The sequence below is a fragment of the Carassius gibelio genome, chromosome B1 (assembly GCF_023724105.1).
Source record: "Carassius gibelio isolate Cgi1373 ecotype wild population from Czech Republic chromosome B1, carGib1.2-hapl.c, whole genome shotgun sequence".
Classification (NCBI taxonomy): domain Eukaryota; kingdom Metazoa; phylum Chordata; class Actinopteri; order Cypriniformes; family Cyprinidae; genus Carassius; species Carassius gibelio.
The window spans coordinates 14,140,800-14,156,102 of record NC_068396.1 but is presented as its reverse complement, the minus strand read 5'-3'; the positions used below and the strand labels follow the sequence as shown (position 1 = coordinate 14,156,102).

General features: G+C 36.3%; 1 protein-coding gene across 1 annotated transcript in view; it reads left to right on the top strand.

The window, feature by feature from the left end:
- The window catches only part of LOC127949186 (adhesion G protein-coupled receptor L3), a 103,311-nt gene that overhangs the window by 27,296 nt on the left and 60,712 nt on the right, over positions 1–15,303 (top strand). The window contains exons 4-6 of the mRNA XM_052546179.1: positions 4,789–4,898; positions 9,034–9,048; positions 11,380–12,186. Of these exons, the coding sequence (XP_052402139.1) occupies positions 4,789–4,898; positions 9,034–9,048; positions 11,380–12,186 (932 nt within the window). The remainder of the gene's footprint in view (positions 1–4,788; positions 4,899–9,033; positions 9,049–11,379; positions 12,187–15,303) is intronic.

Here is a 15,303-nt window from a genome sequence, read left to right as displayed (position 1 = left end):
GCAGTGCTTTTTTTTTTACACAGCACACAGAATTAATCAGATGTACTCATTTGAGATTGTCCACGTTACATAACGCCCCAAACATCAGCCTTCAAACATATTAGCCACCCTGCTTGCATTTTTCAATGTTGTCTGGCAGGACAAATGAATTCTTTGCCTCCGAACTGCACAGACGAAGCCGAGCTACAGAGAAAAACAGAACCCACGCAGAACCCCATTAGCATCTGCGTCATCACAAGAAACATTATCGTTTCAGTTCCGGCTAATGTCGAGAGCACAACCTGCTATCTGTCCGACCTTGACTTTGACTGGGGATGACAACCTGGCAGCCCATGGACAAGAAGAAAGGTGTAGGGATGTAGGGAATGGGTTACGCATGAGAATAATCACAAACTATGAACGGATGTGTCATGCTGCGTAACGGCATGCCTTCCCCTTATAAAAGATTCATAAAAGTGGCGGCTTCTACTGTATGGTTTTAATTTTGAACCGGACAGATTTGATTATATGGTCTTTTGTTCATTCAGAATGACTCCCAGTGTGTGTTTGTGTGTGTGTAATCAGTGGAAATGTGTAAGGGAGAGAGCACCATATCCTGCCCTGAGGTTGCCTGTTATACCACCTGCCAGCTGCCACACACACACACACACACACACACACATGCACACTGCCTCAGGGTAGACCAGACTGTAAGATCCAATTAGCAAGGCCATAGACCATGCCCAGAGTCAATGTGGAGGAAATTACCATTTATGATTTCTCTTTCATACACACGCAAAAATACCTGTAACACATGCTCACATTCTCTTGTGAGACTCGATTTAGATGTTTAGATGCTGGCTGCATGCTTTTATCAACACACAAGAGATAGATTTTTCAGTTTCTGTAACTCTGAACTGCTAATGTGCAAGGCACGCTCAGAATGTAACAGTGTATAATTCCCATAGAGGAATTAGGAAACGTTCCATGAAACGGAAGACAAGAGAAAGATTTCGCCTTTTTTCTCTCTCGGTCCTGCTCTGCTGCTTTTTATAGAAGCTGTGACTGGAATCACACATCATTTATCATTCTCCACCTCATCTCCCGCTCTCCCTTTCTCACTGTCACTCGCTCTCTCTCATTTTGTCTGACCTTTACATCTCACTCAGTTTGGGCTAATGTATTCACAGAGTGTGTGTGTATGTGTGTGCCACGGCGGGCTAATGCTCTAATCAATGAGGGGAGGTAATTGGAAGGTGATTGTTTGGGAGCCCCTTATCCAAGATCTATTGGCAGACATAATATATTACACAAAGACTAAGAGATTTCAACTAGCAGGTCTGATGCAATTCAGAGGAGAAAGAATAGAACTGATTTCACACGCTGCATGCTAAACACTTGTTCCAGAAATGAAAAATGCGAGAGAGCTTGTGATTGGTTAGGGTGTTTGATTTTCTCAAATTATTGATCATGTTACATTGCATGTGGAAATAGTTTTGGTTTTGTTAAAAATTAAATTAGTTAAAAATCTAAAATCATATCATTGCCAATACTTATTTGTATTTTTACTGACTTTGTATTTAATTCAAATTATGCTGATTTAAATCAAAACATCATTCTTTCCATTATGGAGGTTTTCATCACTGTATTACAGTAATTGTTTTTTCACATTAAGAGAAGTTTGGGGTGATTATGCTTATTTGTCACCCCAAAAATGTCATAAAAAAAAAAAAAAAAAAATGATATATATATATATATATATATATATATATATATATATATATATATATATATATATATATATATATATATATATATATATATATATATATATATATATATATATATATTGCATATACAGTACCAGTAAAATATCTGTTTTCTATAATATTTAATCTCTTATTGTTTATTTTTTGTTGAGTAAAATACAATATGATATTAGTATTCCCCCTTAATGTGGTAGGTCACCCAAAAATGTAAATTCTATCATCAAGAAGATATTTTGAAGATTGCTGATAATCAAACAGTTGGTGGTTGCTATTGACTTCCATAGTAGGAAAATAAATACAATGGAGGTCAATGGTTCCACCAACTGTTCGATTACCAGCAATCTTCGTAATATCTTCTTTTATGTTCAACAAAAAAACATGAGGGTGAGTAAATGATGACAGAATTTTAATTTGTGTTTGAACTATCCCTTTAATGACCAATTAGATATAAATTAGAGTTGTGCCATGTACACTTTAATAATGATGAAAAACAATTATGCTGTATATAGCATTTCTCTTCTTACATCTTATATGCGTGTTCTTGTTGCACATGTTACATATACTTACTATTATAATAACAATAAATTATGCATGATTACATGCAAGTAACCTTAAAAACCCTAATCCTAACCCTAACTATATATTAAGTACATGTAATTAATTATTATTACTCAGTACTTAAATGTATAATAACACTGTAACAAGAACACTTTAAAATAAAGTAACCGCATGTACTGTGGTAATGTGCATTTACATAATTATGTGATTTTTTACAAAAACCAAAACAAAACAAGCAATAGCATGTACAGTACTATAGCAAAATACAATACAATTTCATTCAAAATCCTTGGTGTGCTGCTTATGCTTATTTATTTATTGATTAGAGATTTTCCTTCCTAACCTTCTATTGATTGTGAGGAAAGGGGATTTGTGGTTTTGCCAAGCTGTGAAGTAAACTCAAAGCTAATGGCTGTTTTCAAACAAGACAAACTCTTCAGTATGTTCCCAACTTACTGTTTCAATATATTTAAACACTAGAAAGAAAACTGCACTTGTCAAACCAGTTGATATTTTTGTTGTTGACGGTTTACATCTATATTAAATGATTTCATGAAAAAGGGGGACAATGTGGAATTCCTTCTTAAAGCAGATGGTTTCTGAATCGATCACAAATGTATATTTATAGCTGTCACAGTGTCGACAGTCGAACCCATCATCTTGGCATTGCTAGTGTGAAGCTATTGTTGAGCTTCAAGGATGCCCATAACTATAAAAACTGCCCCACCTTATTGTCCTCAAATGAGTACAAATCGTGATATCCTGTGTGTGTTTGTGAGCGAAATAGGAAACAGTTATTCACACACATAGGAAATCCTCAGATATCTCAGTCAGGTGATGTTCTTCAAGGCCAGTGTCTCTGTACATCTGGATGATGCTGATACATTCATGTGACAGACGCTGCCCCAGACATCTCCTCACTTCAGCCTGTCTGATCGGATACACCCAAACAACTCTGAACACAAATCTTAAACACACAAAACCCCAGACAACATTTCCTAGGCGGGGGCATTGAGTAGGCTAATGGGTGTTTTGTGCATGCAAATCATTTCCTTTAAAGAAGAAGACAAAATAATCTCCTCTCCTCTCCTCTTAAATTAGGTCATATCTGAGTGTTGCACACTGCCACACAAGAGCTGTCGCCCCGGAAACCAGAGATGCCCCACAGCACTCTGGGAGTATGACTGTCACACTCACTCAGCACAGCAATTAGGGCCCACATACACACACACACACAAACTGTAACACACACTTAACATACCTGCATCTATACACAAATATACAAAAATGCCAAGAGAGCAATCCTGTAAAATATTCCACTCTCTGAAAGCTTGAAAAGTAAGATGCAAAACACACACACACACACATGCGTACACGCATACACCTGAGTCCATCAGACTTTCGATTGTCTTATAATGATCTTGTGAAGCTAAGGTTGGAAACTTAAAAAGCTGAAGTGTGTGTTTGTGTGTCTGAGCGTGCATTTTAAGCGCCCCATGGGTTTGGACTGGAAGGTTTCAATTATGGATCCCACAATTACATAATCGTTCAAAGCGGCAATTTATCGTTCAAAGTCCACTTATCTTATTCTGCATGCTTCAGATATGTTTTTTTTTCTATCTACATTTTATCTTAAGGGTTTTTCCATTGTTTTTGTTTTGGTACAACATTATAATACCATTCATATTTGTAATTTTTTGTTATTTAAAGAAGAAACCAATCCGATGTATATCTGACATCGAGGCTTATTATTGTAGAAAAGCACAAAGTTGTTCAGTTGGAGTGTTTTCAGCTTGTTTATTTTCATATAAATATACGGCATGCAGTTGCATCAAATAATGGTATAAACATCATTCAATGTAAATTGGGATAATCGGAATTAATAATGACTGTAAAAATTTCAAGAGTACAATCGACAATTATGATTTTTGTCATAATCGTGCAGCCCTAGATAAAACTGCACTTTAAGATACGTGTGTATGTTTGTACACATGTCAGTTGTGTTTTGTGTGTGTGCTTGTATTTCTATAGGGTGTAATAATAATGAAATATGACAGAGATGTCATGTGGTGGTCATCCGTGTGTGTGTGTGCATGTGTTCCTGCCAAGCAGGATTTGTCAAAACTGCCTTTTCCTCCATTTTTTTTTTCTTTTTGTGTGTGTCAGAATTCGGTCAGCTCTGTATTTTCAGCCCTACATGTACATACGACCTACATAGGAATTACATTTGAAGAACAGCATGTGTTCCTGCTCTTTAGGGAGCACACATTTTGAGTCTTTCAGCTTCATTGAGATTGTTGAGTAAAAGTATCTTTTTTCTTTCACTTGATGAAAATGGTATCTTAGGGCTCATTAATTTTTATCGTACATATTGAACGAGTACATATGGTTCATATGCCTAATGGCAGACTGATATTGAATGAAGTGAGCTAATAGCCTAGCCTTATCTGTCTGGGTGTATCGTTCTCTCTTTCTCTCTCAGGTGTAACAACCGAACTCAGTGTGCAGTCGTTGCTGGCCCTGATGTTTTTCCTGACCCGTGTCCTGGAACGTACAAATACCTTGAGGTTCAGTACGAGTGTGTGCCATACAGTAAGTTCTCACTCACATACAGATATAAATTAAGCTTTGTTCAGTATTGCTATTGCTATTTCTCATTTTTAGGTATTTGAACACATTTCTAACTTTTAAGTATGAAACTTTGGTGTATAACTCATTCTTTTGTGCTACTGGCTATAGGCATGAATTATATTTGAAATTGTGTGGCTTGTTGAGAAGTGGTATGCTATTACTTCTAAAAGATCCTTGAATGTGTCAGACTTAAATGAATATTCTGGGTTTAATACAAGTTAACTCAATCGACAGCATTTGTGGCATAATGTTGCAATATTGCTACCACAAAAATGATTTGCCCTCAAGGTTATATTGGGAGTAAAATCTTTTTTTTGTTTTTTTTTTTACAAGAAGAAATGTAAAGCTTATGATTTAACGAAAGCTCCTGTCTTTGTTTTTTATGTGTACCTGCTTTTTATTTGTATTCTTTGACCTGCAAAGGCTGTTAGGTTTTTAAAGAAAGTAAAAAAAAAAAATAAAAAAATAAAATTGGATAAAACATTGTTTATACCATGTTGCTATACATTTAAAACATTCAGTATTTTAACATTTACAAATGGATCACATTCACTTCCATTGTTCTGCAAGTTCTTTGCTATAACCCAGGTATTTTGTTTTGTTAAAGTAAAAAGCAAAATCCAGTTATAATTTGTACATTTAATTTGTAATTTGTGTATATATATATATGTACATATAGAATACCAGCAGCCTCAAACTGTTTCAAACAAATTTTTTAGGTTGAAGTTAAGCTCTGTCAACAACATTTGTAGCATAATGTTGATTATCACGGAAAATTATTTATCTTTGTAACTTGTTTTTCTTTTAAATAGCAAAAAATTCTGTTAGAGAAACACAGAAGATTGCATTTTTTTTATTAATTATTTCGTAAAAGCCTGTTTATTATTTGAATTGTTCTTTGTGAGGAAGAAATCCTTTTCTTGGTAGATGAAAGTTAAGCCTTACTGATGTAACTCCATTGTGATTTCTGTAAACATTGTTTTACAGAAAGTTACGTCATGTCCCTTTCTGGTATTATTGCACGTATGGTGTGATATTTGCCAGGTTTTTTGGCATTACTGAGGTTTAGCCATTATGACAAATTGGTTGAAATATTGGATATAACTTTAGCCAGATGGCCAGTACACGAGTCCCATGCCAACACATATAATGTGTTTTTTCTTTTTGCCTGGCCCTCAGTACTTTCTAAGTGCCTTATTAGACCTGCATTTTTTGGTGTTCTTTTGGTGCCTTTAAAAAAATCTACTGTAGTAATGAGGTTTAATAATAAACATTACACCACAGATAATTTCGATAGAGTTTAAACATCCAAGACGGGGGCATTTTCTGAAATATGGCCCTCACAAGTACAGAAAAACAAGTGCACTCACATCTACTCAGACAAAGAGCCTCAAGACCATAATTATGACTCCATTAGTTCAGGTTTTTATTCACTGTCAAATTTTCATATCAAATTGATTAGAAACATTTGTATTTCCTAACAGCTTAGCATTGCAGTGATTGCTACTGTACCTGGCACTTCAATCAGATCTGTTACCAAATATGAACTTGGACCTGACAGAAAAATGCATATGAATGTACTTCTGTTGCATTTATCCGCTGTTGTCCGACCTCATCCCTTGCCATGACTCACGGGAAAAGAGCCTGTCAATCATCCGAGGGTTGAGCGATGTGGTTTCAAGTTCTCACGGTTTCTGTGGGGTTGGTGTTCCAATCTGGGGTGGCCATGGCAACGGTGACGATAAATCAGTATCGTATGACTGCGGCACTGGCAGCAGGAAAAGCCTGAAAACACTCACACACTTTGTCTCACATTCACATACACACTCATACTGATTCACAAATGGGTGGATTAGCAGAGACATGGTGGAATTTCTTGCGCAGAACTAAATGACACAAAGGACACACAGGCAGGATGCACACACAGTTCTTTTTGACCTTTTGACCATAGATCGTCCTCTGCATAGGGGCCATGAAGTGTGTGTGAGTGCTCATAAGTGCACACATCTGTGTTTTTGACCATCTGGTCAAAAAAAAGGCCTAAAACATTTTTTTCCACAGGCCCACTAATTAGTGGGGAGGTCCATCAAATGTACGGACATGCACACAAACAGTCTCACATGCACACACACAGGCAGGTAATTTAATTACTTCAGTCTTAGAAACCCATGGGAACATGTTCCAAATGTTTTCTTGAGGTTTCTCTGGCTTTCTCTTCTCCCCTGTGATGGAGGAGCTGGCAGAACTCCAGTCAACCTTTCTGCTTTGGCCTCAATATGGGACGACTGTTTTACCTACACGCTTAAAAAACTTCACCTCATATACTGTAGATACTCAGTACCTGCTCCTTAGATCTGTGTGATTAACTACTGTCTTTATCGAGGGAATAAAGGAGTTTTTAAACTACAGTCTAGTAATTTAGCTTCTATTTACGTTAAAAGAATAGTTCACCACAAAAATGAGTATTCTCTCAACGTACACTCATTCCAATCCCAGCTTTTTTCTTCTATGGAATGCAAAAGAAGATAGTTAAAAAAAAATTTTTGTACGTTTTTTTTTAAATGCATATTGTTGATATTTTTGCGCACAATTCATCTGTGCATGCATTTCATTTTTCCTTTTTTTCTTAATACTTTAATCAAAATGTCAATCTTCCATTGAAACTGGAACTGGCATATTTCTTTCTGATGACTTACAATTGATGCAAGCTTGCATTAAGGTCTTCCACCATCTAATCAACAAATGATGGAAAGAACCATGTCCCTGACCTACAGTTTTTAATTTTTTAGTTTTTGATAATCTGTTTCACTCCAATGTCTGTCACAATAGGGAACAAAAGATTTCGGTAAACATACAGTATAAATCTGTAGCATCACCCACATTGGCCTGTCAGTTGTGATGGATAGGGTACTAGTAGAGGAAGTCGTAACCTCCCAGTGGGCCTAGACGCATCACTTCTTTATACATTATAACTGACAGCCAATGACTATCTGTTATTGATCCTTTTACAATGTGACTGAAACTCGACTAGGTGTGTGTGTGTGGGAGACATAATTGCTTCTAAATAAGATCTCCTGAAACCTCATTCACACAGTCTCTCTCTATTGAGTGATGCATTAACAGTTCATCCTCATGCATATTTCATATAGAAGCACACACACACACACACACACACACACACACACACACACACACACACACACACACACACACACACACACACACACACACACACAAAGGAACATAAATTGTAGCAACTGTCTAGAATGTAATTTTTTTCAGTTCAAGCTCTTATTGTCACTGCATGAGAACAATGAAATTATTTTAGTCTTCCACTGCTGGTTGCATAATATTTCAAATAAGTATAAAAGTGTATGTAAATAGACATTATTGCAAAGATAGAAACATACAAAATTAAAACTAATATGATATCAAAACTGCGGTTAATTAAAGAGAGAAACAGATAATTTGAACTGTGTATTTTCACAATACTACTGCCACAAATGTAATTGCAAAAATACTAGTTGTTTTCAAACTTTTTTTGCCCCTAACTCACAATGATGTTGTGTCAGGCTACAAATTTTAATATAAAAAAATTATATAAAATTCAGCTTTTAAAATTGGTGCAAAACCAAGTTGGAGTTAACCATGTATCTTATGCGAAATAAGTGAATAAATAATGGTACACATTAAATTTATCTTTTATCCATTAGTCAAGAAGCCTGGCCAAGAAAGCTGGTCTGTATCTAAATCACAATACTCAAGGAACATGAAAAATTTTTGTGAAACAAACCCTATTTTTTTCTCTTTTTTGTATTCTGTCTCAAGTTTGTTTTTATACATACATTTTTCTGGCTAATAGTCTAATATCACATTGACACACTATATTTGTTTTCAAAAATTATGATCACTTTGTTAATAGAGTTTCTAGAATACAAATGAAGCACATTTTACTACTTTCACTAGATTGGGTTAAGACACGACGTGCATTACATGCATATGGAATTGAATTACTGTGAAGTATTTAATATTGCATCATTAATCTGTTGTTTCTTTCTCTCTCTTTCTCTCTTCTTCCACCCTTTTGTGAATGCAGAAGTGGAACAGAGAGGTAGGTCCATTACTTCCATTACTTTAATGTAATTTAAGTGTGTAATTCACTGTCAGGCTGTTATGGTGTTATTTGATACTAATGACAGATTGGCGATCAGTAGCTCATAATGGTTTATATTAGGAATGCGGAGGAGAAACTTGATCTCAGACCAAGGCTTTACTCCCTGAATTAAACCTCTGTCTCCTCTCTCTTGATGTGTCTCAGTGTATCTGGTGGTTTACCATGTATCAGATGAACAGGAAGGTGTTGCTGTTTAAAACTTAAGCTGCTGATTGTACTGACCACAAGAAGTGGCAGTGTGAAACTGATTTCTTACGATTTTTTTGCCTCTTGAATGGCCTGGGGGGAATCCATACCATCAGACCTTAACATAATAACTTTCTGCATAGCTAGTGATGATGCATCAACAGTTATCAAATTTATCAATTTATCAAATGGCGAGAACATTCAAATTGTGAATTGGCATTTAAAAATCTGAGCTTTTTATGTCAGTTTGCCTTGATTTGGAATAGAATGACATGCATATTAAAAAGCACATTTTAAATTGACAATAACAGAAAAATAACAGTCAATTTAGATGTGTATTCATTTAGGAGCCTCTCAAGGTCTGACAGTCACCACAAGCTTCTTGTTTGTAATTTCTAAAACATTTTTTTTGTAATGCTGCTTTGAAAAGGAATGCATTGTAAAAGGCACCATACAAATGAACACGAATTGAATGCTTGAATACGGATTTAGAAATCAGAATGGCGAAAATAAAAGGATGTATAGGCTACCAAAACATTTGAAAGTAAAAAAAGTAATGAAAAATAAAAAATGAATAAACACAATTTACTTGAGTTTATCAAAGGCCCAGAAAAGTTCCGGGATGAAGACATATTGTGGAAAATTAATGCCTCTCAAACAATAAAAGGAAACATCCAGTAACAGTTAAAATACCAGAAACACTTCCCATGAGGATGTCCCTCATTCTGGGAACGGAATGGTGGGAAAGGGCCGATACTGTGGCAGGCATTCCGTGTGACTGTTAGTGTGCTCACTTCTCTGTTTGTGTGGGACCATGTAAGTATATCTTCATGGTTTGCAGGAGTATCATTATAAATCAGAGAGAACGAAAACACACACACACACACACACACAGAGGGTTTAATCACAAGACTGTACATTTGTAAAATATGCATGACAGCCTGCTGTACGGATGGTGGCTAACCCTGACTTTATGCAAGTCTCAACTGTTTATTGGTCATTGATTTTTCACAGAGCTTCAAATTGTAATTTTTTAGAAATTAAAGTTGATTTGCATAGGGCAAAACAAATGATTATTTTTTATCTTTACATTTAATGTGTCAGGAATAATAGGGTGATGATTCTTCCCCCCATATAAATGTTCACACCGTGTGAATTTTCCTCAGGGTTAGAGAAGTCGGTGAGACAGATTCTCAGAACCCCCTGAGGGATTCTGCAGGAGTCGTGAACTATAAATCGGGTCGTTACTAGTCATCAGATATGATTTAATAGATGTCTCTCTCTGTCTCAGGCTCAAAGCATGTAGCTTTCTGATAATTTTGGTTGCAGCTGGAATATGGATCAATGACATACAAGAGTGTTTACAATAGAGAAAAAAAGAAATCTTAAAAAAAAAATGCAGATGCCAAGTCCTTAGAAATGCTCTTTCTATTCATGTTGTTTTTATGTAGTTTTGATTATTGTTTCAATCTGATGATAATAATTATAATAATGCTCATGTTATGTAACTATCAAGTAAAAAAATGCTTAATGCTTTCAGAATTTTTTTTCAGACAAAAATGAAATAAATTTCAAACTAAAAAATACAAACGTTTACAAATAGTTAGCATTATTCTTTAATAAATATGACTGGAAAGTCACACCACATGCCATTTTACAGTCTGATCTAATTTTGCCTTGTTATAAAAAGGTAAAATGATCTGATATTTTAAGAAAAATATTGGCTTCGACAGTCATGAGTCTGCATGGGCCTTTTTTGCATATTTCCGCTAGCTGGTTGCACCACATGACTTTGATTTATTCAACATTTTTAAAGACATCATACAAGATTACATCAAAGTACTTAATAAGGACTTCTTTCGAGTATTTTCTTTCTTTTAAATAGACTTTTCTTGATTACATCAGGACAGTTGTATTACCCTGAAATTTTTGGCTTTGTGTCCTCAAAATGGATTTTAATTCAGAAATTAAAACATGCTTCTCATATTTTTATAACTGTGTTAGACTAATAGATAAGATCATTTTTTTTAATTGAATAATATTTTTGAAATGACTGCAACTCACTCCTTCTTCCTCTTTCAGTCTTTCTCTGTCCAGGTGTATTGAGAGGTGTGTACCAGAGCGAACACCTCTTTGAGTCAGACCACCAGTCTGGATCATGGTGTAAAGACCCCCTACAGTCATCCAACAAGATCTACTATATGCCCTGGACTCCATACCGCACAGATACACTGACTGAGTATTCATCTAAGGAGGACTTTATTGCAGGTCGACCCACCACGACATACAAACTACCCCATCGTGTGGATGGCACCGGGTTTGTGGTTTATGATGGTGCACTTTTCTTCAACAAGGAGCGTACACGCAACATTGTTAAATTCGACCTGCGAACTCGTATCAAGAGTGGTGAGGCAATTATTGCCAATGCGAACTACCACGACACCTCGCCGTATCGCTGGGGTGGGAAATCTGACATCGATCTGGCGGTGGATGAAAATGGACTGTGGGTAATTTATGCCACCGAACAGAACAATGGACGAATTGTGGTCAGTCAGCTCAACCCATACACACTACGAGTGGAGGGATCATGGGACACGTCATACGATAAGCGATCAGCCTCCAATGCCTTTATGATCTGTGGAATCCTGTATGTAGTAAAGAGCGTTTACGAAGATGACGATAATGAAGCATTGGGGAATAAAATTGACTACATGTACAACACAGAGAAGAGCCGTGAAACACACCTTAGCATTCCATTCCCAAATTCCTACCAATATATCGCAGCTGTGGACTACAACCCTCGAGACAATTTGCTGTACGTGTGGAACAACTACCATGTTGTCATATATTCTCTCGACTTTGGGAACAATGACAACAGATTGGGCTTTGGTGAGTTTCCCTTTAATTCAAGTACATTATTTGTTATTTTTAATCCACTTGTAACTGAGCCACATATAGCATTTAATAACATAAGTAACTAAAATACTTATTTATACATAATATTTAAAAATACTATTCACACCTAATTTGTTTGCACACTACAAGCTTTTTCAGGATGATCTGATTGTTTTGTACAATTTCGCCTTTTACTTCACTTAGATCAAGCTTTGAGATCAAGTGCAGCTAGTTTCCTTTCTGGTTCACTTTCTGGTGTCAACAGCCTTAGTTATTGTTAATTGTTTTGATTGCTTGGATTAATATGGTTTCATTACTGTAGCCTCAGCCACTGTACAGTAATTAGTTTTTGTGTGCTATAGTATATCTCATGTCTTTGGAAGCAGAGAGCTGCACGGGTCCGATTTTGTAAATCCGCACCCGCCCGTACCCGCAGTGCTTAAAACCGCAACCGACCCATTTTCCGACAGCAGCACTAATTAAAATCTGCACCCGACCCGACCCGCACCCGAAATCAAATCAGTTAAGCCAAACACTTTAGACACAGTTTTTTTCTAATTTTATTGCCAGGTCATACAGAAGTTATTTATGGAAAACTCTTTTTAAAAGGTATTCAATTTTTATAAATTTTATCTTAATTTTGATCAATGTTTTATCTATCAATTGCCCGTATTTAATAAATAAGAAGCAAATATATAGCATACAATGTAATAACCTTGTGTATTATTAGTGTAAATGACAGAATTACTAAAAAAATATTTTGCTACCTAAAAGTTAAATATTTTTTGTGCCACGCATGCATGCATGTCTATTTCCCTCATATAAAATATAAAACGCATGTCGACTGATATTTTTCCAATGTCTGGACTCCTTTATTAATGCAGTATATAAACAGACGTTTCAATATATTGGTATTAAATGCATTTTCTGAGAATTTATATTTCACGTTTTAACGTGCTCTTTTGTCCATCGGTGCTTGAGTCACTGATGACATTAGAATAAAATATCTCATAATAAAATACAAAAGTGACTGATTTATGAATGTATATGCATAGTTCTCATCAGTCGGAAATACAGATAAACGCTTTCATTTGTTGTAGTTTTGATATTGAAAGAACACAGAACAACAAAAGAGCGAATACCACCGTCTGAGGTTGTGCTTCAAGTCGAACGCACCCATTTTTAAATTGTTCACAGCTGAGCATCGCGAGAGGCGGATCTGCGCCAGAGCGCGCATGTAAATGAGCTGCACAGTCATTTTCAGATGCAATAATAATAAAATTACTTGGATAGCCTAGATTAGGCCCATATTCACAAATGTGTTAGCTATGGAATGAAATATCTGATATTCCGATTGTTAAATACATGCAAGTGGAAGTGTATTGTTGTTTAAACACCTTTATAACGATCGCGTTCTGTGATGTGCAGCTGTATTTTCAGCATCATTCCTCCACTCTTCAGTGTCACATGATCTTCAGAAATCATGAAAATATGTGAGCTGTATGCGCGATATAATTTCATGACACAAATTTTGAAATAGGCTTAAATCAAACACATTTTAATTCAGATTATTTATATATATATATATATATATATATATATATATATATATATATATATATATATATATATACATACATATATAAACAAAGAAAAAAAGCAAAAAAACAGCTGGCTGATCTCAACTGATCTTAACGTCTAATGACTCGTGCAGCCGTCCGCGCGGTTGTGATTTTTTTTTAAAGTAGCCTAGAACGTAGGCCTATTTTTACGTTTGCACGTGACTGTTTTGAACCCATGTTTAGACCACTAATCTATAATATAGAATTTTATATATAGATCAGTGGTTTAGACCCGTGTTTCCCTGTGTCCGACCCGACACGCACCCGTATCCGACACAGTTGGATATTTTTCACCCGTTTCAGTTCAGGTACCCGAACCTGTGCAGGACTCTATTTGGAAGTACTACAGTAGTTTTTGTGGAACAGGATCAGACCAAAACTGAAACTATGATGTTCCCTTCAAGTGAACTTCTGCAACCATTGAATCTGTTTAATTCTAATTTGTGAAAAGGACCAATGAACACAGAGCATAGTTCTGTTAAGCAGTTTTTATAGAACCAACTGATCACAGTAGTTCAATGACCAGACTGATCATTTGTTCACCAAACAGACGGATTCATTTGTAAGAGTGCTATATTCCAAGTATTACAGAAAGGGGTCATATGATGTAAAAACAAGCACTTGGTGCATTAAGATCATCTGTAAAGTTGAGACTAAAGTCTCAAATCCAAAGGGATATTCTTTATAACAGTTAAGATGCATCCACGCCCTCCTGAAATGCCTAATTTAAACATGCCCCCACATCTCTATGTCACTGTGGGGGAACATTTGCATAACTCCACCCAAATGTTCATGCAAAGAAAGAAAGCATAACTTTTATTCTTGCTGTAGTATTGTTGTTGCCACCATGTTGTGGAGATGCTGTGTTTCGTTGTGAAACTACTTAGTTTGGCCTTCCAAAAGAGGATGATATTTGTTTCGTCATGCCTAGAGCTCATCCGTACTGGTCGCTGATTAAATACATCAACTTCGTGCTGTGGATCACCAGTTCGTCTTTAATCGTGGATGAAGCGGAGTCCAGCACGGGGTTATCACATGTGTCCTTCGTCGAATCCGCCGGCCGCGCCATCGCTAATATGCTGGCCATTTCTCACTTAAGCCCTCAGTAGCCGCATTTCCACTGTCGGGCCAGTGCGAGCCAGGGCTTAAAGCGGGCCGGGCGGGGCTCATAGCCCCGGGCCAGTAGCACGAGGCCAGAATAGCGCAGGGTTTCCACAGAGGAGCTTGAAGCACCGCTGCACGTCACTAAAACACGGCCTTTACACGCCTCTCAGAAAAACGTCATGCAACCTCATTATTTCACCATCAAAGAGAAGTTATCAGAAAACTAAGAAATAAGTCACTGGAACATGCGCGATCACAAAACAAACATAATAAAAGCGGCCGTTTGTTTGCATGCTTTGTTATATATTCAAATTCAAAAGCATCGATGTTTTAACTATAGAATTGATTTAATTTATCAGGACTCAAAATTAATCTAAATACACTT